Here is a 23,518-nt window from a genome sequence, read left to right on the forward strand (position 1 = left end):
TGCTGACTTCAGGTTTACTAGTTTGCAGAAATAATAATTCCTGTAGCAGCAAAAAGCTCCTGCTTTAAGAAGTTGTTAGAGCTTGAGTCAGAGTGGTGGGCTCCCAAAGTCACCTGATGGTATTTAGTAAATTCTCTTCGGAAAGGATGCATGGATCCCTCAGAAAAAAATACACATCCCTGCACCGCACACAGCCTCCTAGTTCTGCTTCTTAAAGGCTGTGTGCCCTTTGGGAAGAGAGTAACTTCTCTGAGCCTGTTTCCTCATCTGTAAAATGGGGCTCTAACCTATTTATTTTACAAGGTGGTGTGAAAGGATTGAAGCTAATGCTTGTTTAAAAAATCACTAAAAGGACTCCCAATGCATTTTATTTTTATTAATTTCCTCCTAGCAGATAGTGGAATGTAAGGCTTTGATTCCTCTTAAAAAGATTTGTGGCCTTTAAACAAGGGGATTTAAAAACATTTTTTTTCCCCTAGGACAAGGGTCTTCAGCCCCACTTTTGCATATTCCATTGTGACTTAATTGGTCTGGAATGGGGCCTGGGGCTTTTAATTGTTTTGAGGTGTGATTTAAGATAGTATAGTAGGGACTTCCCTGGTGACTCAGTGGTTAAGAATCTGCCTGCCAATGCAGGGCACATGGGTTCAAGCCCTAATCCAGGAAGATCCCACATGCAGAGGAGCAACCAAGCCCGTGCGCCACAACTACTGAGCCCACACCACAACTACTGAGCCCACACCACAACTACTGAAGCCCGCGCACCTAGAGCCCATGCTCTGCAACGAAGAGTAGCCCCACGCTTACTGCAACTAGAGAAAGTCCGCGTGCAGCAACAAAGACCCAACGCAACCAAAAATCAATTAATTAATTAAAAAATAATTTTAAAAAGTATAGTACACAAATCTTTAGTGTATGGTTCGAATTTTTACATAGGAATACAGACAGCCATGTGCTACCACCCATAACAACATGTCGGACATTTGACATCTGTATTTTTTTTCTCCAGATGATTCTAATGGACAGTCAGGGCTGAGAACCACAGCCCAAACAGATGGCCCACCCACACTGGGTCTGACACTAGCTTTTCTTCCCTCCTCAAAATGTCCTGTGTGTTTTCACACCCCAGTGCCCATGCTCTTCCCTCTCATCTTCTGTTTCACAAAGCTCTAGTCCCACCCCATCCATGTGCCCCCAGCGTCTATACCCTCCTCCTTTGTTGCTCCCTGCACTTAGTGCTACGAAGCGTGTGGGTAGAGCTTGGTGCTAGGAGCTTCTCCAGCACAAAGACTGGATTTCTCTGGCTCTTCATATCCCCAGGGCGAGCTCACCGAGCATGCGTGGAATAAATGAGTCGACCCTGGTACAATCCTATCATCCTGGCCATTTGCTTCTCACCACAAGAATTAACTGTGATAGAAGGGGTTCAGGGAACAGGTGCAGTTAAGTCTAATTTTTTATTGTGGCCCTCGTGGCCAACCTGGAGCAGCAGTGGGGCAAGCCCTGGTCACAGGCGACTTCTGAGGACGTCTCTGGGAGTTGTCCTGTCTCTGGACAAGGCCATTGCTGGTCCCTGCGTTCTGATTCATTCAGTGGCTGCTCTCCCTCTGGTTCACTGAATCTTCCCAGACTTCACCCCCAATTTGTGCCGATATCCTGTGTTTACAGCGTCTTCCAAGCACCCCAACCCTTCTAGATTTCCTTTTTTCTTTCCTGTTTCCTCTTGTATTTCAAGTCCATATCATGGTCGCTTATGACAAGCTTGTCAGGGCCACCTTCATCTCAAGTGAAAGATGAACTGAGTCTTAATACCTGTTCTGTTCTGTCTGCCTTGGAAATAAGTGGAGAAAAGTGTTTCAAAGATATTTGGGGAGTTTAAAATGTGGATTTTATTTGTTTACTTTCTGATGTGTTTTTATGAACAATCACCAAAAAAAGAGAAAATGACTCCTCCCATTTTTGGCAGGAGGAGTGTCATCCTTGAGAAGAGTGTGATGAAAGAAAAATGCCATCTCCCACCATCACCCCCACCCGGGCCTGAGCTGCTCTCGGACCTTTCTTCCTTTGCAGTCTTCCCCAACTCTCTGGGCCCTGTGTCGAAATTTCCTTATCTGTGAAATGGAGATGTATAGTCCTTTCATTTTAAGTCCTCTCTAAAAACAGATAAGATTGAGAAAATCGGCTGAAACTGGACTTTTAAAAACCCTCTTGCAAATCATGTTTGGATGTTTTCCTTAATAGCCAGAGACGCCAGAGAACTCATTCATTATGCTGCCACTTGCTATTTCTCACCATGGAAAATAATCCCAGTCCCCCTTTTTTGTGCTTTAGTTCACAAGGCCCTTTTCCAGGCTTTATCTTACAAGAGCCTTACAACTGGCCTGTGAAGCCGAGACAGGGCAGGTATTAAGGCTCAGTGGAGGTATTCCCTTCTTTAAGAAACCTTGAAACCCTGACATTCCCCCCTCATCACCACCCACTTTTCTTCCTCACACTTCTCTGCCTATCTTTATCAACATACCCACCACATTGTAGGATCATCTGTTTGTATGTCTCTCTCTCCCCTGGACTGTGGGCTCTTTGAAAGCAGAGACCATCTATCATGTCGTTATAACCATGCCAGCGTCTTGCTGTCAAGTTCAGTGTGTCTTCTGAGTTGAATGAATGAAAGGAAGAATGAATGAATAAGGTTGCAGAGTTCCACTTGATATCCTGAGACCAAGCAATTTGAGGACATTTCATCTATTTCTTCCATATGATTTTTGTGGCTGTTTTATTGTGGAATTTTGAAACCTTTTTTGGTTTTTGTTACAATTTTTTTATTGTTGTATTTTGTAGAATCAATCATTTAGAAGACCTACGTTGTTATTTTGATGGTTTATGTGATGCTTCAAAATACAAAATTCGGAATTTCAGAAGCCTCAGTACAGTAGGTAAACTGCAGTTGACTCTTTTGTTAGTAAATGACTTGGAAAGATTCAAGTGATTTCAAAATTCAGCTTCCCAGTGTCTGAGAGAACATTCCTCATACACACGTAGCAGTCAAAACAATTCTATAGGGTATAAAAGATGAAGTGATAGCATTTCTATTTCAAATTAAAGTTTGCTAATTCTATAAATGAGAAAAGGTTGAATAATGGATGACAAAATATTTTTAGCAGGAAAAAATTTACTTTGGGTGGCACTTAGGCATATTGTATTTTACTAATGTACAACATATGAGGCAGTTGATAGGAATAGAAGGAACCTGGATTAAGATAAAGAACTCTTTATTAACATTTACACACTAAAGTGGAAAAAGGTGTGTGGATGTGAACTTAACGAAATCATGGTAGATAAAGAGGAGAACAGCATCCTTGAATGGTTTTATTTTGGATTTAGTTACTGCCATTAACAGGATATTTGTGCCTGCAACCTAGTGGGGTTTGATTTTGTTTTAATCTGATTTGTTGGCTGAGGCAGTTACCTTGTTTAAAAAAAAAAAAAAATATATATATATATATATATATATATGTGTGTATATATATATATATATATATATATATATAAAACTTTTAACATCCAGCTGCTTTTCTGAGAATTACCCATCTATGAAGGAAAAAAAAAGGTGGCACCATTAACATTTATGAGAAACAGACTTAACATTATCACAAATTATACAGTAAAGTATCTTGGCCTTGGATTGAAAGGTGTGTGTTTGTCTTTGAAGCTGATGTATTTTGACAGCACACCAGGAGGCAGCTCACTCTGAATAATGGGCAAGATGAGAGCCTCAGAGGGAAGAAATCACTCCCTTAAGTGAGCGTAAACCAGATAGGGGGTAAATGAACTTCCCCACCTGGACACATTGCAATTTTAGAAGGACTGATCACGCAAGAAGCTAGTGCTCGCAGGGACCTAGGAGCCATTTAGTTATATCTTTTCTGTTTACAAATACAGAATCTTGAAGCTAGAAAAATAATTCTTTCAGCTTTATCCGGTGTGACAGTGGCAGAGCCTTCAGGGGATGAGCACTTTGTTTGAGCTTCACATCCACTCCAACCGGAAAGTCCACATTGCAGTGATATTTGTAATCATCTGGGTCATTTCTCTATTTTACTACCTCGTCATTGCAGTTCGCCTCAAAGGAATGGCCGCTTGGTGTGGGAAGTCTAGGAATGGGGTGTCTCGGGGTGGGTGCTGGTGCTATGAGGGCTTCAGGAGAAGAGGCAACGTGGGGATCCTTTTACGGGCACTCTCCTTTTATTCTGCTGTTACCCTAGAATTTTCTTTTCTTTAGGCCAGTGGTGCACATGGCCAACCCCTATCCTGTAGTGTCTACACCTAAAATGCTAAAATCGGAAGCACAGTTTGGCAGTAAGTCTGATGACTTGCTCGGCGGGGAGGTCATCTCTCGGGGGTGCCCTATTAATTGACATTTCCATATCCACCATCTTCATTCCAAAGCCATCTTACATCACACTTGAGTGATGACCGCAGACTTATCCCTAGTCGTCTTGCCTTTCCAATTCGTCTTGCCCATTATTGCTAAAATGGTTCATTCTCCATCAAGACAGTGCTTTTGAGAAAGTGTTGAAGGACCAGCAGATGGTTCCTGTGGGTTGCCTACAGAGGTGTTTTGCCAGTGGTAGGTCTGTCTTTGACACTGAGCCCCCCAACCAATCTACCTTGTGTTCCCTACACGTGGCTCACCCTTCTCCACCCTACCCAAGTAGCTTTCCTCTCTGCCAGCACAGAACTGAGCTCATGACTCCCCCATCAAGGAAGCCCCTTCATTGATAACTTCTTGGCTTTTTGGCCCATGGGTGGTCCTGGCGGAATAAGCACTGCATCATTCGGTTCTGGAGTCCCATTCCTCTTGTGGTGCTGAAATTGCTTCTTCCTTCCCAAGGTTCTTGGGGGCCAGCTTGTCTCCCAAACCACGTGGCACCTGAACCAAGTAGCTTTTCTCTTCCTGTCACACTTCTCTCGGGAGGCTGACTCTCTGAGACTGGTACCCTGTGAGGGAAAACAAGCCCATGTAGCGATGCCATCTCTCTCTAATAGAGAGAAACCTCACTTCGCTCTGTAGCCACAAAAATGTGCTCTTGGCTTTGTTGGAGGGTGTCTGTTTTGGAAATTCCATGGTCAGAACCAGCAGAGCCGTGGCAGGAGGCCGTGTGGTGTGGCATGTCCAGGATCAAGTGTCCTGTCTTTTGAGTCAGCCAGGCTCCCTTTAAAGCCAGTGGTTTGCTGAGAGATCTTGTGTGGGTTTTTATTTTAAATGGCGCCGTTGAATGTGGCTGGTAATGTGCATTTCGTTGGAATATCCATTACAAAGGCTTCATAGTGGAGCACCTCCCCGTAAGAGGGGCCAAATTAAAAGAGTTGAAAGGCAACTCCTTCCTGCACTCCGGAGATATGAAAGGGAGCAGTGTCTTCACTGAGCCAGACCCAATATTCCAAACCTATGGGCGCTGGATCCCTACGGACCTCAGAGTCTTCACTAGGGATGTGGGAATCCATACACCTCTCACCACCAAACAGTACCTACCTACTCATTGCACACACATCTTCTGTGCTATTCTTTTGGAAATAAATGTAGGTGGTCTTGGGATTTATAAATACTTAAAGCTGTGCTAAATAATTTATGAGAGTTTTTAATTAATGGACTAAAATGATAATGATGTGGGAGTTTACATAATATTTTGTCATAAAGGAGTCCTCACCCCCCTCTGGGAAAAGAGCCAATGTACAGAGACCCTGGGGGTTGTCTGTGGCCACGTCCCTGTGGACAAACATTGGCCAAGACTGTTAAGTCAGAAGGGGTAAGCCTGCTTGGGCTGCGTGCTGTGGGAAGAGCAAGGTGTAGGGCTAGCTGTCCACACAGAAAAGCCATTTATTTACATAACCAGCTTCATCCCCGGAGGGCTCACAGACCAGCAGGTTGTTCAACCCTTTTTCAGGTGTAGCCTTCTACAGAATTTTCCCTGGAGGAATCACTGGTAAGTTCTTTCAGGCAACAGAGGTACGTGTTAACGCCCAATTTTTTTACTCACAGCAAGAACCATTTTAGTAAATATGGATGTAGTGAAGAAATTGGAGAACCAGCCCTAACAGCAGGACATTTTTTTTTGCTGAAGATGACATTCATAGAATTGCCCCCCTCCTTATGGAACAGATGCTGATGGGAGTAAATTATCTAGTCTTTTTCCCCACCGTGTTTCTTAAAGCTGAAACTTACCTGAGCACTAAATGAGTTTGGAAATACGTGCCAGCCGTGCAGTAAAGCTGAAATTTCAGGCCTTTGTCACTTTCTCCAGAGTTCACTTGGGTTTTGGGGAGAGGGAAGTGGTGACATTGAAGAGACAGCACAGTGACATCAGTCTCCAGGCGTTTCAAAAAATAAAGGTCTCTCGTCGCCTCTGCGGTGAGCCCGATTTTCAGTCTCCGCAGTTAAGTTTAAACCTAGAGCTGTGTTGGCCGCAATAAGAACTTTGTGGAGTGACATTTCTGTTTTAAGGGCTTCTGTGGAGACCGTATTGCTGGCGTAGGAATTTAGCTTCGTGGGGCAGGAAACGGTTTCAGGCCCTGGTGAGTAATGTTTCCCTATTTCAGATGGAAAAACATTGAAAATCATGATTTTGGCCCTTCAAGAACAGCTATTCGTGGCTACGACGGTTAACTCTGTCTCTAGTTTTGCTTTGGCAACGATGGCCAATGTACCACAATAACAGGGACTTTGATTTTATGGCGCTTGACATTTTAAAAGTTGCCGAAGTGCCTCACAAGTTAGTAAGCGGACCAGACCGAATACACCTTCTTCTGTGTGGGGTCTCAAGAAAAGGTGGAGGTGTTATGTGTGTGTGTATATATGTATATGTATGTGTGTATATTTTAATATTATAAATTATATTTATGTATTATCAATATTATGTTTAGTATTTTAATGTTATATGAAATATTTTAAAGCAGGCTCAAGAATTCCCTAGGTAGACATTTTAAGGCCCTGTCTGCAAAATGTGGACTTGGGAATGTCTACGGGCATCATAGGTACCTGGTTTAGGAAGAGATGACTGTGTTGGTTCAGCCCAGTTCCCCCCCACCCCCCAAGAGGACTGTGACCTAGGGCCCCATGAGTAACTGTGACCTAGGGCCACAGGAGTAACTTGGTCATTTTCACAGTATTGTTTTGTTGTGCCCAAAGAATGGGCTTTGTGGAAGCAAAGGAGCCGCCCATAGGATTTTTATGCTCCTCTAAATTTCACCCTCAAATCTACGTGAAGGGTTATAAAGGCTTACTCTCCATTTCTGTACTTTTCCTGCCCCAGACAGGGAATGACCATTTTGAGGATGTGTGTGCTCCCTCATGCGCACACGCTCTGAAAAGTGCACGGTGACGCAATCTGTGTCTCTACTGGTACCGTTACTCAGCTACATGTTGAATCCAGTGGCCTCAACCTCCCACACCTGGCAGAAGCCGTACATAGAGGGCGCTTGATAAATGAGTTGAGTTGAATGAATGAGTAAATGAAGGCACAACAAATATTAGTTGAATGAATGAATTGATTGTGCAGAGCATATTTAAAACTCATAATCCTCAGGAAGAGTTTGCTTAATGGCATGCCAAAGGGATTATAATTTTTTTTATCGTTGCCTTTTATAAAATTCACTCATTTGCATTGCATATTAAGACTCATTCTTTTTCCTTAGTTTTTAAAATTTTCTGTCTCTGATAGCTAAATGAAGATAAGGTTTATGCTTTCACCAGAATATGGACATACTTGATAATAATATCCTGAGAAACAAGACATAGGTGAGAATCTTAGTAGTTCTCTAAGGCACACTTACCTTGTGCCTTAGTGACAGAATTTCTGAGTTTAATGAGTGCTAATTAGCAGAAGGAAGAGATTTTATATACGTGTGTGTGTATGTGTGTATGTGTGTGTGTGTATAACAAACTTGACATGAATAGTCACAACTCAAGAACCATAATTGAATTAACAGGGTAAAAGTTTATTTTGTGGTATTGCCTTCAATCACCAAGTCAATGTTGAATAGAAAGAAAATCTCCCTCCTGAGGTTTTCTTCCTCCTTGAGGAATGCACTCTGGTAATTTTCAGAGATGTGCAAAGGAACCAGTGTACCAGCTAGCAGGGCTGCTCTCCAGAAATCTCTGCTTCCGTCTCAAAAGAAGAGAGACCAAACTCAATCTCTTCTATTAACTACCTGAAGTTCTGAGGTTGAGGATGAGCTTATATACGTTCTTCTCAAGAAATTACATACTGCTACTGTTTCTTACCTTAAAAAAAAAAAAAATCAAGACTGGCAAATCATTCAGCTTTCTTCATTTCTTCATCTCTAGCCACCTCTAGTCTCACCTCGCCACAGACCGTTCAAGCCCACAGTGCTCTCTCCTTCCTTCAGGGTCCACGCTGCACAGTCATTCAGTCCAGTAACATTTATGGAGGCTTCCTGTGTGTGAAGGCAAGACACACAGAAGCAAATAACTACACACATGTGATTGACAGTCTGTTGCACAAGTAATTTCAGGAATAATGCCTCTGTAGAAAGGAGGTACAGGGTGCAAAGAGGATGGGGATCATAGGGCGGACACTGACCCACTTGGAGGATGGATTGGTCAGGGAAGGGTGCCCAGAGAAATGACATTGAACCTCAGACATGTAGGGTGGGTGGAAATTAACCAAGGGAAGTATTAGGGAATGAGCATTCCAGGACTTAGAGAGGATTCTGTTCTCTAACCATCAGCCCTACCAACACATGGGATTATAAAATTATAAAAGATAAGGTACTACTCACTAATCACCTCAGTTGCAGGTTTCTTATTTTCCCATAGGAAATAAATAAATATCAAAGAATGAAGTAAATATAATAAGCCACTCACATTAATATAAGTGTATATTAATACTTACTATGTAACAGGCACTGTGTGCAACAACCCTCTTAGTCAGGTACTATAATCGTTCCCATTTATAGATGGAGAAACTGAGGGCTGGGCAGTTAGATAACATGCCCAAGGTCCCATAGCAAATGAGTGATGGAGTCAGAATGTGAAAGCTGGGCAGTCTTTTTCAGAGTTCATGCTTTTAACAGCTGCACTGTTCTGTGTGTGCTGTAGGCAAAAAACATCTCATGTTTCTTTTTAGGTTTGTAGTTTCTAATGCAGTGCTAAGTAAATCAACCCCCAACAAACGCTTACCATTTAATCAGGTTAGATTTAGTTATCCCATTGCCAAGGAGTCTTTATTTAATTGAAAACAAGACGGGCTGGAGAAGCGCTTGCTGATTGAAGCACGTATTAGCACAGGCAGTGAGGTATCAAGAGACTGAAACCTCCTGGTTTCACATCGCCACTTGGCCACTTTACCTAATACTAGAACAAACTTTGTGGCCTTTTTGTGAGAACTTTCATTCATTCCTCAAATATTCGTTGGGTAACTGCAGTATGCTACCCACTGTTCTAAAGTACTGAGAATTCAACAGTAAACCAACCCTGCCCTTGTGGACCGTTTATACTGATCACCTAATGACGTGTCATGTGTGCAGTGCCTCTTACTGGTTATCTGTTACTTTTATTATTTGGTGCTTCTGTTTAGTGCTTTTTACAGGCAGTAGTGGTACATTCCTAGTTTTTTTGATAAGACACGTCAAATGAGAGGGCAAAACTGGGTTTATAGATGCTGATGGTAAATTGGATCATACAAGATGATGATGGTGGTTCTTTGGAGGTCTTCATCATGATCACTGTTGAATTCATCATACAACAGTTGGCCTCAGTTTTTAAGATAGCCGAAGTGTTCTCTTTGGGCCTTAGACTAGCATTTTGATACTATGCATTTTAGTAGTAACATTTTGGTGGTAACAGAGGTCTACCCCCTTTTTCTGTAAATGGCCAGATAGTGAACATTTTAGGATTTGTGGGCAGTGGGGTCTTTGTTACAACTCTGTCCGTCGCTGTAGCAAGAAAGCAGTCATAACATGTGAACGAATGAGCATAGCTGTGTTCCAAGAAAGCTTGTTTATAAAAGAAGTCATTCAGCCCATACATCATAGTTTGACAACCTCTGTTCCAGAAGGAAGTAAAAATTGTTAGTGATAGCATTGTGGATGGCATTAGTTTTTTAAAAGAAAAGAAAATGTGAACTGACATACAAAATAACATTGACTTACGTCAAATTCACAAGATACTCCTTAGATACTTTTATGTTTGGATTCCACTCTTGATGGTTTATTTCTTACTTTGCCTGACCTTCTTTCTTGATTGGTTTAAGACCAAGACCAGTATAAGGAAGATGTTTCAAGAACCCGGAAAGGACATCTCTCCTGGAATAGAACCAGAGTTAAACTGTCCCAGGGGATTTATGTTGGGTATAAGAAAGAATTTTCATCAGTGAAGACTTTGCAATAGATTTAAATAGATTACTGAGGTGGGTTATTGCTGAAAAGGCTTTTCCTTCTCTAGACATTTAAAATTCTAGATAGGGCCCACTCTGGCAGCTCGTCAACACAATTATTAATCACTCAGTGATGAAAAATCTGACTTTCTCCTTATCTTATCTGAGATGGTTAGTTCCTGATCTGGCCAGAAGGCTGATGGTGGATGAACTTAATGGATTGTATGTTCTCCCTGGGCTTGGGTGATGAACTTTATAACATTAGCAAACTAAGATGAAGTCTCACTGAAGTATAGTAAGGGAGAGGAAGCCGCTCTGAAATAGAGTAAAGGAAGCATTTTCTAATGACTTTCATGAAATGAAATTTTATTCAAGATGCCGAAAGTGCCACAGGGTAATGGGACCATGACCAGCAAACACCTATGTTAGATAAAAGCAAACTTAATTAACATATCAATAGTTTGTAGATCTTAGGTGCTTCCAAAGTGCTGGAGGGTGTTTGACAACTTTTTTCTTCCCTATAGCTCTTTTGCTTTCTGTTTGAAGAACTATTTTAAACAAAGAAAACCCCTGTTCCAATCTATTTTGGTCTCAAGGATGTCTGATTTAATATAATTTTCTCACGTTCCTACCAACTTGCCCAAGGTGAGGAATAATTTATTTTGTTAGAGCAAAAGAACAAAGAACTTTTGGGGAAATGGAGAATAGTGGGCTTCTTTAAAAAAAAAAAAAAATACTGTAGTTCTGAACATATTGGCAAAACTGCCACTTACCATTTTTAAACCTCTATATTCTTATGGTCTTACTTGCATTCGGAGGCCTTTGTGAATTTTTTCAAATAGGCAGTCATGCAAAAATAGCTCTTGCTCTATCACCGGTCTCCTGTGTGTTTAGATTTGGTTGATGGGTGTATTAGGAACAAGCAGAGCAGAGGTGATTCCAGCCCATTGGATACGGCAAGTAATTACTTCAGCGATTTTGGAAGCAGTGAAATACACGCCCACTTGAGAAATAAATGTAGCCAGGGCCAAGGTGGGCAGATGCTGGCTGTTCAGTGACCATGCTTCGAAGATGTGTGTAGGAGGGGAGCAAGGCTTCCAGGAAGACTCAGTACCTTCTTCTGGGATTATTAAGACTAAAATGAGTCTGAGGAAGGGACCCGGCACGTAGCTCCTTTTCCATAAAGGTGATTTTCCATCTTTACCCCATCTTTCTGCTTTTAGGTGCTCTTAGGAAGACTTACTTTGATTCAAACAAAAAACGCATTTGTTTTAAATCCACTGCAGAAGAATCAAGGGCCCATGGCCTCCTAGAGTTCATTACCAGATGGGAAAAATATATACTGAAAAATAGTGAAATGAGAGTTATGGAATAAAAGATGACTGGGTTTGATAACATGGGCCCTGATGATATTGAGTAGTAAAATTGATATTCAAAATATAAAAAATTTTTTAAAGTGGGGCATAGGGGAAGATGGAACTGGTCCAGAATGGTTAAGGAAGGCTTCATGGGGGAAGTGTGATTTGACCAAAGCCTTGCTGGGTGAGCAGGATTTGGATGAATGGGGAGGAAGGGGATCACAGGTGGTGAGAGTTGAGCTGTGGAAAAGCAGACATGTATTGTTCTTTTTAAACTATTGACTGGGGACTTTCCTGGTGGCGCAGTGGTTAAGAATCTGCCTGCCAATGCAGGGGACAAGGGTTTGAGCCCTGGTCTGGGAAGATCCCACATGCCGTGGAGCAACTAAGCTCGTGCGCCACAACTACTGAGCCTGCGCTCTAGAGCCTGTGAGTCACAACTACTGAGCCCGTGTGCCACAACTACTGAAGCCCGCACGCCTAGAGCCCATGCTCTGCAACAAGAGAAGCCACCACAATGAGAAGCCCACGCGCAGCAATGAAGACCCAACGCAGCCAAACATACATATATACATACATACATACATAAATAAGTAGAAGCAGTGGGATAATATATTATAAAAAAGCTATTGACTGGTGTTTGATAGGACTTAACAGATGCTTATGAAATGAATAAATTATCCTTTTGATTTTTTTTCTCCTTTGGGCGTAGCCTATACCACCCCACTTAGACCTGATTTCCATACTGTCTCACATGATCAAGGCAAATTGTCTGTCTGGCTACACTGTTGGTACCTTGTGGGAAAGGCCCATGTTGAGTATTTCTGCCTCTGCTAGGGTTGAGTGTGGAGCAGATGCTGCCTGAACACTCCTCCTCAGTGAACAAGATGGCCAAAAACAAAGTGTGCTGAGCCTTGATAGAAGCTAGGATTTTGCTGGGCACTTTGGGAAAGAGATCTTTGTAACATGAGTTGCTTTGCTACCACGGACAGCACACCTACCTCTAGGATCTGCATGACCCCCATGGAAATGAGCCCATATACCTATGATGAGTGTCTCCGTGCCAGCTAGGGAGAATAACCCTTGATTGTCCTGGAAACAGATTTTGTGTATGAACTTGACCCATGCTTCTTCTACAGTATGTCTACTTTTAGGCATGTGGACTTTGGTTTATGATGGTCTAACCTAAAGAGTGAAAGTATTTTCTTCACATGGTATAAGGGGGCTGATAGTTACCTAGTATTTACTATGTACCAGGAAATGTGCTGAGTGCTTGAAAAATGTCATTTATCTCTCACAGTGGCCTGTGGATATGGCATGTCCTGTTTTATAAGAGAGAAGTTCAGGGCATTGAAGTGGCATGGCCAAGGTCACACAAAAAGTAAGTAGCAAAGGCTGAATTTCAATCCAGGATTCTGGTACAGAGTGACGCTCTTCCCACTGTGTTAAACTGCCTCTATGTAACTGTTTTTATGTAGTACATTTTTATGGGTTGACTAGGTTTGACTAGGCAGGGGGCGGGGGGTGGGGGGGAGAAGAGACCGATTCAGATGAGGTGTAATGAACTTGGTAGGAGAAGAAAGTACATTCAAGGGATTGATAAGAAATCATCTTGAATTCCTACAAGTTGGTGAGATTACAAAGGGTCCCGAAAAACTTCAGACTTCATGAAATGTCATGGGAGCTACTGGAAAATTTTTAACGAGAGGAATGACGTGACAAAATAATGAATTAAACACTTGTTGAGAGGGGAGGGTGGGATGAATTGGGAGATTAGGTTTGACATAAATACACTACCATGTGTAAAATGGATAGCTAGTGGGAACCTGCAGTATCGCACAGGGAGCTCAGCTTGGTGCTCTGTGATGACCTAGTTGGGTGGGGGTGGGGTGGGAGGGAGGTCCAAGAGGGAGGGGATATAGGGATACATACAACTGATTCACTTCGTTGTACAGCAGAAACTAACACAACATTGTAAAGCAATTATACGCCAATTAAAAAAAAAACTTATTGAACACATACTATGTGCCAAGTTCTGTGTTAGATCAAATTGTACATTGTTCCTGCTCTCGTGGAACTTTTATTCTGGTGGGGAAGACAGAGTTTATTTAAATAATCTCATAAATACCATGTATAGTTTCCAGCTGTGGAACATGCTTTAAAATAAATGTATAAGAGCCATGAGAGGGTAAATGTGAGGCCTTCCCTAGTCTGAGGAAGTGACTTTTGAGTTAAGACCCAAAGGGATGAGAAAGGGTTAAGTAAGTGAGAAGAGCGCCCCATGCAGAGGACTAGGCTGTGCAAAGGCCCTGGGGCAGATGGAACTTGACCTATTTGAAGAATTGAGGAGGCAGCCTTCTGTGGGGGCCGAGTATGATGAAGAGGAGAGTGGGGTAAGATATGGATGGAGAGGTAAACAAGACCTAAGTCTTGTCAGAACCCTACAGACAATTGGAAGGCGTCAGTCTCTGCAGTAAGGTGGTTATGTGCTCCGAAGGTGGCAGTGGGTGATGAGCAAGGAGATGGAGGATGAAGATAAAGGTGAAAGCTGCTAGGGACTGGGCCCTGATACTTCCTCTGTTTCCAAAGAGAAGGCTGAACGCTGAGGCGCCATCCTCCTGTTGTGTTTGCAAGCTGTTGACACAACCTGGAAAGGTTAAGAGTTTTCAACAGACTTGTCAGAGTTTGTGTTCTATGGAAACTGACAGAGCTTACAGGCTGAGGGGCTAATTTTAATAGAAATAACCTAGGTGGGTTTGTTAATTTTCTGCATTCTCTCGATGACCTGTCTGCCTAGCGTGAAGGTGCTTTGATGTGACTAGAACAGAAGGATATTTTGTGCATAGCCAGCTGTGAGAGGAATGCCGGTTTTGCAGCGGAGAAGCGCAGGAAGGTGACAGGTAAGTGGTGAGAAAGGGGGTGGGGGGGGATGAGAACAGGTGTGGCTTTTCCCACCTTCCCAAATGCAGCCTTGTTCGTCTGAGATACATCTTCCTTCCGCACAGAATTCACTTTTATGAACTCGGGGTGTTCAGAGTTTTAAGGAAATTAAACAACTTGGTGAATTGTTTTGTAACTGGCATAGTGTGAACAACATGGGAGGGGAAGAAATTCTCTTTTCTTTCCTCTGATTCACTGAAGTTGTTATTGTTCCCCTTTGGTTCCATAAAACTTGTGGTGCTTGCAGAAGGCGTTTTGGGTCCAAGTCTCAGGGCACATTCTGCCTGTGTAAATGGATGGGATGGGGGATGGCCTCTCCCCAGCATGCAAATGATCTTGGTGTTGCCTTTGTCCAGTTCTTTGCTGGCCACAGTGTCTGGGATCTGTTCTGGGGGGTGAGTTGCCAGGACAGTGTGAACGTCGTGGGAATTAGAATCGATCCCTGAGCCGTCTGTGTCCACTGCCTTGGGGTCTGTGAGCTCTCCCTGCAGTGGCACACAGTCTCTTCAGGGGGGACAGAGCCGGACACCCAGGAAGGTATGGGTTAGTGCCTTGGTGGTCCTTTTTGTAGTCCTGGTATCTGTGGTGGTGGTTGTGTTGCAGAGTCAGCTGGATATGGGGGAACACCCTGTTTCTGAGTGTCCCAGCGCCCTGTGAGGGCTTGGAGAAAGCCCTCAACCTGTGGTTGACATAATGTGAGGGGAAGTCATTACTCTCTCAGCCTTCAATTTACTAGGTTGGGGGTGGGGTGGGCACAAAGGGCCCCCCTCCCCACCGCGGCCAAGTTCACATCCAGTTAACTCTCAGTGATCAGGCAGCTGATGACCCATGCAGTCATGATTCCGGCTCCCCACCCAGTGCCCCCTGATGCTCAGTGCCAGTCCTCCCTGCCAAATGCCTCGGCCCTGCCCGCAAGGGGACTGAAGCTCATGTTCCGCTGTGCCTTCCCGGGGTTCGCCAGCACACTGCTTAATCCTCCTCGTCCTCCCACTCTAGAGCCTCCTGTCTCCAGTTTTCCACGTAAAATCAGTGCAAGAACTTAGGGGCGAGGAAGATGTGAGGGTGTTTGAATGGAAACATCTCTTATATAGATATCTTTCTGCCAAGCATATAGTAGGCACTCAATAGTTTTTGCCTAGCTTGAATCCCACTGGACGTTCAAAATTAAGAGACATTACAAGTCAGAGATCACATTGATTCTGAGATAGAGGAATTGTGGGGGCGGGGGTCGTCTCACTGGGGCTTTGAGAAGTATCTGGTGGTCCCTCTTAGGAAAGCACCCAGTTCTTTAACTGGAGGAATCTGATTTTGTAAAATACCGTCACGGAGGGAAAAGAGTAGTCAAGCAAGGAGATGTTGAGAGAGGACTGTTTGATATTCACAGAAGAAAAAGTGGGGGCATCTTTCAGAGTAGGAGGTGGCACTGGAGAAGGGCAGATTGGGGGGTTGTAAGGATGAAGCAGTGGCGCGTGGGGATGCAGGTGCACAGCCAGGAAGTGGTGGGTGCACAGCAGAAGAATTTGGATCAGTCCCCCAGCAAGAAAACAAAACCGTGCTTTTGACAGTAGGGGCCATATAAAAGGGAAACTGGATATCAGAGGATGTTTTAAGAAGAGGCTTGGATGTCAGGGGAACGGAGCAGAGGGAATACAGAGCAGCCACTAAAAGCTTGGGAGGCCAGAGGTCCTCCGCTGTAGCCCTGACCGTGTGGGCAGCCAAGGCAGAACTCACAGTGGGAAGCAGGGCTTTTATTTTATTTTAAAGGAAGGATGTTTACAGGCCACTCAAGGAAGAGGAGAGAGTAGGTTTCACTGTCCCTGTGACATTGTGTAGTCAGTCATCGGCAGCCCTGAGCATGTCAAGTTGGTAGGGCTGAGGAAGGGGCTCCTTCCGTGAAAACCCCAAGGCAACTGTTGACAAGGATGAGCCCAACCACTTTCTTCAGTGGGACCAGGACCTGGACCAGGGTATGGGACCTTGTGATGAGGACTGGGAGAAATGTATGTGGAGCTTGTGCAGAACTAGGATCCAGGGGGACAACCTGGGGCTTGTTACCGTGCATTCCAACAAACGTATCCCAGGTGTGTGCTTGGAGGATGGTTTGGGAGTTGGGCCTACTGCCATTGGCCCTGGAGGTCTAGGTTAGCTTTGAGAATGAATAAACCCACAGACACACACTGTCTGCTTCACCCCCATATCGAATCCATCCCCCAGGACCTTGAAAGTTACTTCCAACATTCATACCAAACCCACCTACCATCCCCACTCTGCTCTTCCAGGGCCCTCGGGCCAGTCTCCCACTTTTGCCCTGACTCCCCACCTTTCCCTCCACCAAGACAGAGCAGGGAGAATGTTCTTTTTGAAATGCAGGTCTGGTTCTGTTCCTCTCCTGCTTGGAAGGCTTTCTTTTAACCTGAGGACAAAATTAAAAACCCTTCAACAGGTTTACAAAAGCCTTGCATGGATTTTGTTTTGTAATTTCAAAGGAAGGATATTTACTCGGGAAAAAGGAGGGGGGAATAGATTTTCACAATCACTCCTGCTTCACCTTCCTCTTGCTAAATTCTAGTCACATTGACCTATCAGTTTCTTGAATGTGTCAAGCTTTTTCAACCTCAGGGCCTTTGCACATGTTGTTCCCAATGCTTAGAAAACTTAATCTTTCTCCATTCTCCCTCCTCTTTCCCCCTGCTGCAAACCTACTCATCTTCCAGTCTCAGAATAAATACTATCCTTTCCTCAGTGTCTCATGGTTTCTTCCTACCCCTACATACCCTTACTTTTCCTTCATGTGTTTTGTCACAATTTGTAATTGGGTATCATTTGTGTGATCGTTTGTTCAGTGTCTTTCTTCTCCATTAACTGTCAACATCCTAAGAGCAGGGGCCATACCTGTTTCATTCATCTCAATGTCTCCTGTGCACTTTCAGTATTGATTACGTGAAAGAATGAATGATTGAATATACTATAGCAGGTTGCTCTGTCCCTCTTGGTGCTTCAATGTAGATAAATTTAAGCAGTTATTACCTATTTGTTCATTCTACAAACATTTAATGAGTGGTGAGTATGTGCAAGCCAAGAAGAAGGCATATTTCCTTTTTCAGGGGGATTCTGATGGAAGTGACAGTCTTATAATAAGCTAATATTCCACACAGTAGAAGTGTTCTAGTAAAGTTACAGACAAGGTGGCCTGAGTGCAGTCTCTTGTGCTGGTCTACCAGGTAGGTTATTAAGTATAATTTCTGAAATTAAAGCTGGTAAGAATCGAGGTACCAGGCAAGTGATTAACCATTCCCAAATCTCAACAGACAGATATTAACCTAAACTGTAAGGAGTGTAAGATAAGCTGTGATCTATTTAATTGTAACATGAGGGCACGTGTTGGTGAGAGATAATGTGGTGGCTGATAAAAGGAATAATTGAGAACCAGAGCGGGAGAGAGCAGTCGTGTGCCATAGCCACTCACGCTCTGGGGGAGTGGAGACTCTCACTCCAAACAAACATCCGCTCTCTGGATACTGGTGGCCCTGCCATGGAGAAGGGCAAGCCATTCTGCTGCTTTCACGTGGAACCCCAGTTCCACCAGCTTTTCAAAATGCTGTTTCCAATTGGGAGACATTCAAAAATTGACCACTCATAACTAGGTGTGGTGGGGAGAGGAAAGGGGTGACTTCTGGCTCTTTTGAATTATGCCTGTGATTTAGGGTGATTGTGACCACATTATTGGATTGAGTATATTAAACATATTTTCCTCCTTTATAAGTTATGTATGACAAGAAATAATAGTACTGAATCTAAGTCGACCATTTCTAGAACTCTCTTCACTAACTCTAGAAAATGACCTTTAGATAGTTACTCCGAGAGTATCCCACAAATGGGTTCCCTTCACCTAAGGGTAGAAGGGCTTGAATTTTTTTTCCTGACTTGATGAGTATTTCATGATAAACCGGTTCTGGCCCATTAACTTCATTTCTCAAAACACAGGTTTTAAGAGTGTTTCCTAAAGGAGTTGCCACTAAAAATGGAATGAATTGAACTTGCTGGAAATAAAAATAGATCTGAACATGGTATACAAACTTGATGAAAATAAGTTTTTTGGATTTTTTTTCTTTTGGCAGGGGGTGTGTGTGTTTTAGTTTTGAAGTAGTAACATTTTAATAAATAGCAACCAACATGTGTCTGATTAACAACAGCCTCATATCCGAGAATTATTAAGAATGCCTGTGAAGTATGAGCCCACGTCCCTCATTCTCCTTGAATCTTCCCTAATTTATCTAGAAAATTAAACAAGGGAGGTAATGTTCCAAGAAAGCCGTCCCCTCTCCTGTGGGGGAGGAGGACAAGATAGACTGTCCTTTTGGAGATAATTGAATGAATACACTATAGCAGGTTGCTCTGTCCCTGTTGATGCTTCCCTGTAGATAAATTTAAGCAGTTATTATCTATTAAATTTGTTCGTTCTACAAACATTTAATGAGTGGTGAGTATGTGCAAGCCAGGAAGAAGGCATATTTCCTGTATATGTAGATAGATTGATGCACAATGAATTTGCCCAAATCTGCCTGTGCAGGAAAGTTGGGAACCAGAAGCATCGTGGAATTCCATGTCGTAAGGTGTGGTCTCTCATTCAAGGAATGTCTGCAACGCCTACTCCAATCTGAGTAAATAGGCAAAGGAGCTCCAGTGGTGCAGTCAGTTAGCGTGAGGTACTTATATGAGTAAACAGGCAGGTAGGAATTGTCACTGGGGTGCACCATAATTAGGTGTGTTCTTGAGATTTTTAGAATGATTCTTTCATACCTTTTTAAAATCGACAGTGTATGAAAGATAAATTTTACCCACAGGTGTTTCATCTAATTGCCCCTTCTAGGTAAAGAATGGCCCCATTTCTTGATCCGTCTGATGATGACTTTTCATTTTCTGACATACACTAACCTAATTTGCAAATGAAAAATTTCACTGAAGCATACATAGCCTGCAAGGGAATTATAGCCCTGCACCTTTGGAAGGGTTCGTTCGGTAGAACACGTGATTGCATTTTAAACAAAAGAATTATGATCTTAATTCACAGTTAAAATAACAATTGTTCCTAAGTGGTACTTATTGTTTTAAAAAGTTTAGACATTCTAGTCACAGTAATCAAGAGGAGTTATGTTTGCTTTAAAGCAATGCAAATGAGGAGTAATTGTCAAAACTTGCTTAGTATTTTCTCACTGTACTGGGAGGGAGGTTTTCCTCCAATTTTACCGCATTTGCTTGTTGATACATTTCGCTGATGGTCTTTCTAGATAATCAGAGACTAGAAGCCCTCACGGGCTTGGTGTCAAGCACAGGAGTAGTAATTCTCTTCCAAGCCCAACATATCAGCTGGGGTTTAGTAGAAGCAAATAGGATTTAAACCAGGCACAGGACTCGGGTTTGAAGCTTAATTCCTACAGTGACTGACTCTGGTTGCTCAAAAGGTTGTTTGTCTTGAGTATCAGTTTTCTAAATTGTGAAGTAAGAATTAAAATGCAGGGGCGAACTGAGATGATCCTGTGTTCAAGAGCTACAACAGTACCCTGGGAATGAAAGCTAATAGTGTATCAGGCTTAATATTTGTTACAGTTCCTTGTGGTTTAGGGCAGGTGAAGTGATTTATAGCCCAGATAGAGCTATTTAAAATGAAACAATATATATATCCAGGTGAGCTATATAAGGAAAGCTTCTACGTTTGTCGGTCCTTTTCTACTCTAGTTTAGAACTTCATTTTTATCCATTTATTCCAAAGATGCTTCTTGAGCTCCTACTGTGTGCTAGGCACTGAGGATAATATTGTCAACAAGACAGAGGCCCTGCTCTGATGGTGTTTATCCTCCAGTCAGAGGGGAAGCAGCAGTGGAAAGTCCTGGAAGCTGGATGAGCTTGGGGAGCAGGGTGGCCGCACTCAGGGCAGGGAAGAGGAGGAAGCTGGAACTGAGGTCAGAGAAGGAAGCAAGTTGGGGACACGTGGGCCTGGTAATTTGGGAGAGAGGGTGTGGATTATATTTCAGGTATGTGGCAACTCCTTGCATTTACTTTGCATGCAGAATGTCCTTTAAAGTAGGGATATTTAGCTGGAAGTCCAAAGTGCCAGGACAGCAAGGCAGCAGGACAAGGCAGACACCTCTCTAATTTACCCTTCTCTTGCTGGTCAGTCTGACCTGTCTTTCTGGACCCTGTTCCCATCTCGTTCTTTCCCAGGATCTTCCAGCGTCTTCCTGTTAGAACCATTCCCCCTCCTGTTTGCTTTTTCCTTGGTGGTGTTCTCATATTCTGCCTTGTTTGAAAGGCCTGGTGTTGGTCTCTCCTGGTAGAGGAGGAGCCTTGGGATGCTGGGCCCTGTATCGCTCACTTTTTCTTTTGCATCCCTTTCCGTGCACATGCGCCTTCTACATGGGAAGTGCCCAGTAAATATCTATTGAGTTGAAATAAATCTGCATATCAGGCTAGCAGGGCCTAGTTTTCCAAAGCATTGTTTGTGCCAGAGAGAAGCTGATCTGAGAGCACTATGGAAAATGTCCTGAGCGCCCACAACATGGTTTCATTATTTTATTTGTCTTTACATTTTAAGGAACTTGATGGGTCCATAATAAAGTGGTTCATTTATGAGATGGATTTAATTGCGAGGATTGTTAGCCTGGATACTGCTATTAAATTCCACTTACAGAATGGATAAACAACAAGGTCTTACTGTATAGCACAGGGAACTATACTCAGTATCCTGTAATGAAGCATAATGGAAAAGAATATGAAAAAGAATATATATATGTATAAGTGAACCACTTTGTTGTACACTAGAAACTAACACAAATTATAAATCAACTATATTTCAATTTAAAAAATCAACTTAAAGTACATTTTGAAATTCTTTTTAAAATTTTTCAAAAATTAAAAAAATTATCCATTTAAAAAATTCCAAACATAATACATATTTATAAAAATTCAAACATTTAAGAAAATGCATAAGGTGAAAAAATGAAAATCAACCTCTGATTTCCCCACTATCACCCCTTGGTAATTGCGGCTAAGAATTCCTTGTTTATTTTTCCATTATTTTTCACCTGCTATTCCATTTCCCTTCGGCTGTGTCAGTACATACAGACCTGCCTCTATCAGTAGACTCTTTATCAGTGATTGCAGAGTCTTCCCTAATGTGGGCATATTATTTACACTTTATCCTATTGAGGGCTGTTTAGATTGTTGCCAGTTTCTTGCTATTACAGTGAACTCTTCACACATCCGACTGTGCCATTCAAATGGTTTATTTTGCTGAGTCAAACTATGAGTGCATTCTCCATTTTTTTTTCAACGTACGTTTTTCGACTACCTGCTGTGTGTCTGGCACTTTACTTCCATAGTTTCCAGACCATGCAAAGATAAATTATACATTGCCTGTGCTGTCAAGAAACTCACTGCCTGGTGGGGAGAGCTGGCTCTCCATAAGTAATTGTACACGGTGAATGGGAGCTAGACTAGAGGGACACGTGAGGTGTGTGGTTCCCTAGGGGGAAAACAGTCAGACCTGCTAGTGTGTGTCAGGAAAGGCTTTGCCAAAGAGGGGCTGGGCTTTTTAATCAGGTGAGGGGGTGGTGGTCTGGAGAAGGGCATTTTAGGACAAAGAAAAGCACCAGGAAGGGTGCAGCTGGGATGGAGGATGTTGGGGAAAGGGGGAAGTGGAGAAGGTGGGGTTGAAGGGGTGGGCCAGGACCAAATTGCAGCGGCCAATACTCTTACGTTAAGGGGTTTGGATGAAACCTCTGAGCCAGAAAGAGTTTGGAGTTTTTCATGAGCTTCTTTCTCACTCCACTGCATTCAATGCAAGTATGCAAGAGGTTGCTGCATATTCAAATCCATATCTTTTAGAAAACAGTTCCCTGCTATTTCAAAGAAGCCTTGCCAATAAGCCAGTTCAGGAGTAGAGTTGCTCCTACAGTGGGCATTGCTTTTCAGCAGGAGAGCCCCTGGGTTCTGGTAACCCTGCCATCTTCCTTGCTATCTCCCCACTCCCGCCCTCCTCTCCATGTGCATGGAGTCGGTGTGCAGAGGGGGCAAGCATCTTCTCTGGATCCTGCACATAAATGGATGGGACTGGTCCCTAAGGATGTCAGCCTGGCAATCTTCAGAGTGTGAAATCCATTTAGAAAAGGATTGGGAGAAGAAAATCAGAAAGAATGGGGAAAGACTGTTTAGATGGGGTGGTTTATACAGTTAGCGGCTTTAATTTTTCTTTCCTGGAAAGGGTTTGCGAGAAAGACATGAAAGGTAAATTCTCCTGTGAAGTGCTTATAGAATTGCCACTCTATCAGTAGGGAAACCGCAGACCAGGGCAGAAGTACTGTGAATTTAAAGCAACCTTGGATTAAATTCCTCAGGTAAGCCTGCTGGTCATGTCTCCCCAGTGCATATTTATCCAGATGTCCTTTTGGGATGGGACAGGACTGATTTTTAATGACTCTGAAACGCCTTCCCTGGGCACCCAGAGGCTGCATTTTGCTGACTCTGGAAGCTCTTTGTGTGAGCTCCACACACAAAGGAAGATGCGGCTCTGGCCGCCTCTCTGGAAGCCTGCCCTTGTCAGTTTCTCCATCTCTGAAATGGGGATTATCACCTCTCTCATAGGGCCTTCGTTGTAACAGGTAACGTGGTGGGGCTCTTCTGTTAAGAAAAATAAAGGCTTATGGTATTAAAATATGCATGTCTAAAATAGCTTTCAGTGCTATTTGGCTGTCTTTGCCCGAATTTCACTATGTCTGTAAGTGAGATTCAGCATTTTCTGGTGGACTGTGGATTGCTGCTACTAAATGA

At 43.1% G+C, this 23,518-nt stretch overlaps 1 protein-coding gene across 3 annotated transcripts in view; it reads left to right on the plus strand.

Moving 5' to 3' along the window:
- Positions 1–23,518, plus strand: part of RORA (RAR related orphan receptor A) — a 731,116-nt gene that overhangs the window by 108,156 nt on the left and 599,442 nt on the right. For 2 of the 3 annotated variants that reach the window (XR_009500815.1, XM_059913133.1), the window contains exon 2: positions 13,053–13,133. The exons of the other annotated variant lie outside the window; for it this stretch is intronic. Coding sequence is in view for 1 of the 2 variants with exons in the window: in XM_059913133.1 (XP_059769116.1) it covers positions 13,053–13,133 (81 nt within the window). In the remaining variant the exon portion in view is untranslated. The remainder of the gene's footprint in view (positions 1–13,052; positions 13,134–23,518) is intronic. 3 annotated transcript variants of the gene reach the window in all.

This window comes from Balaenoptera ricei, chromosome 2 (genome assembly GCF_028023285.1).
Source record: "Balaenoptera ricei isolate mBalRic1 chromosome 2, mBalRic1.hap2, whole genome shotgun sequence".
Lineage (NCBI taxonomy): Eukaryota > Metazoa > Chordata > Mammalia > Artiodactyla > Balaenopteridae > Balaenoptera > Balaenoptera ricei.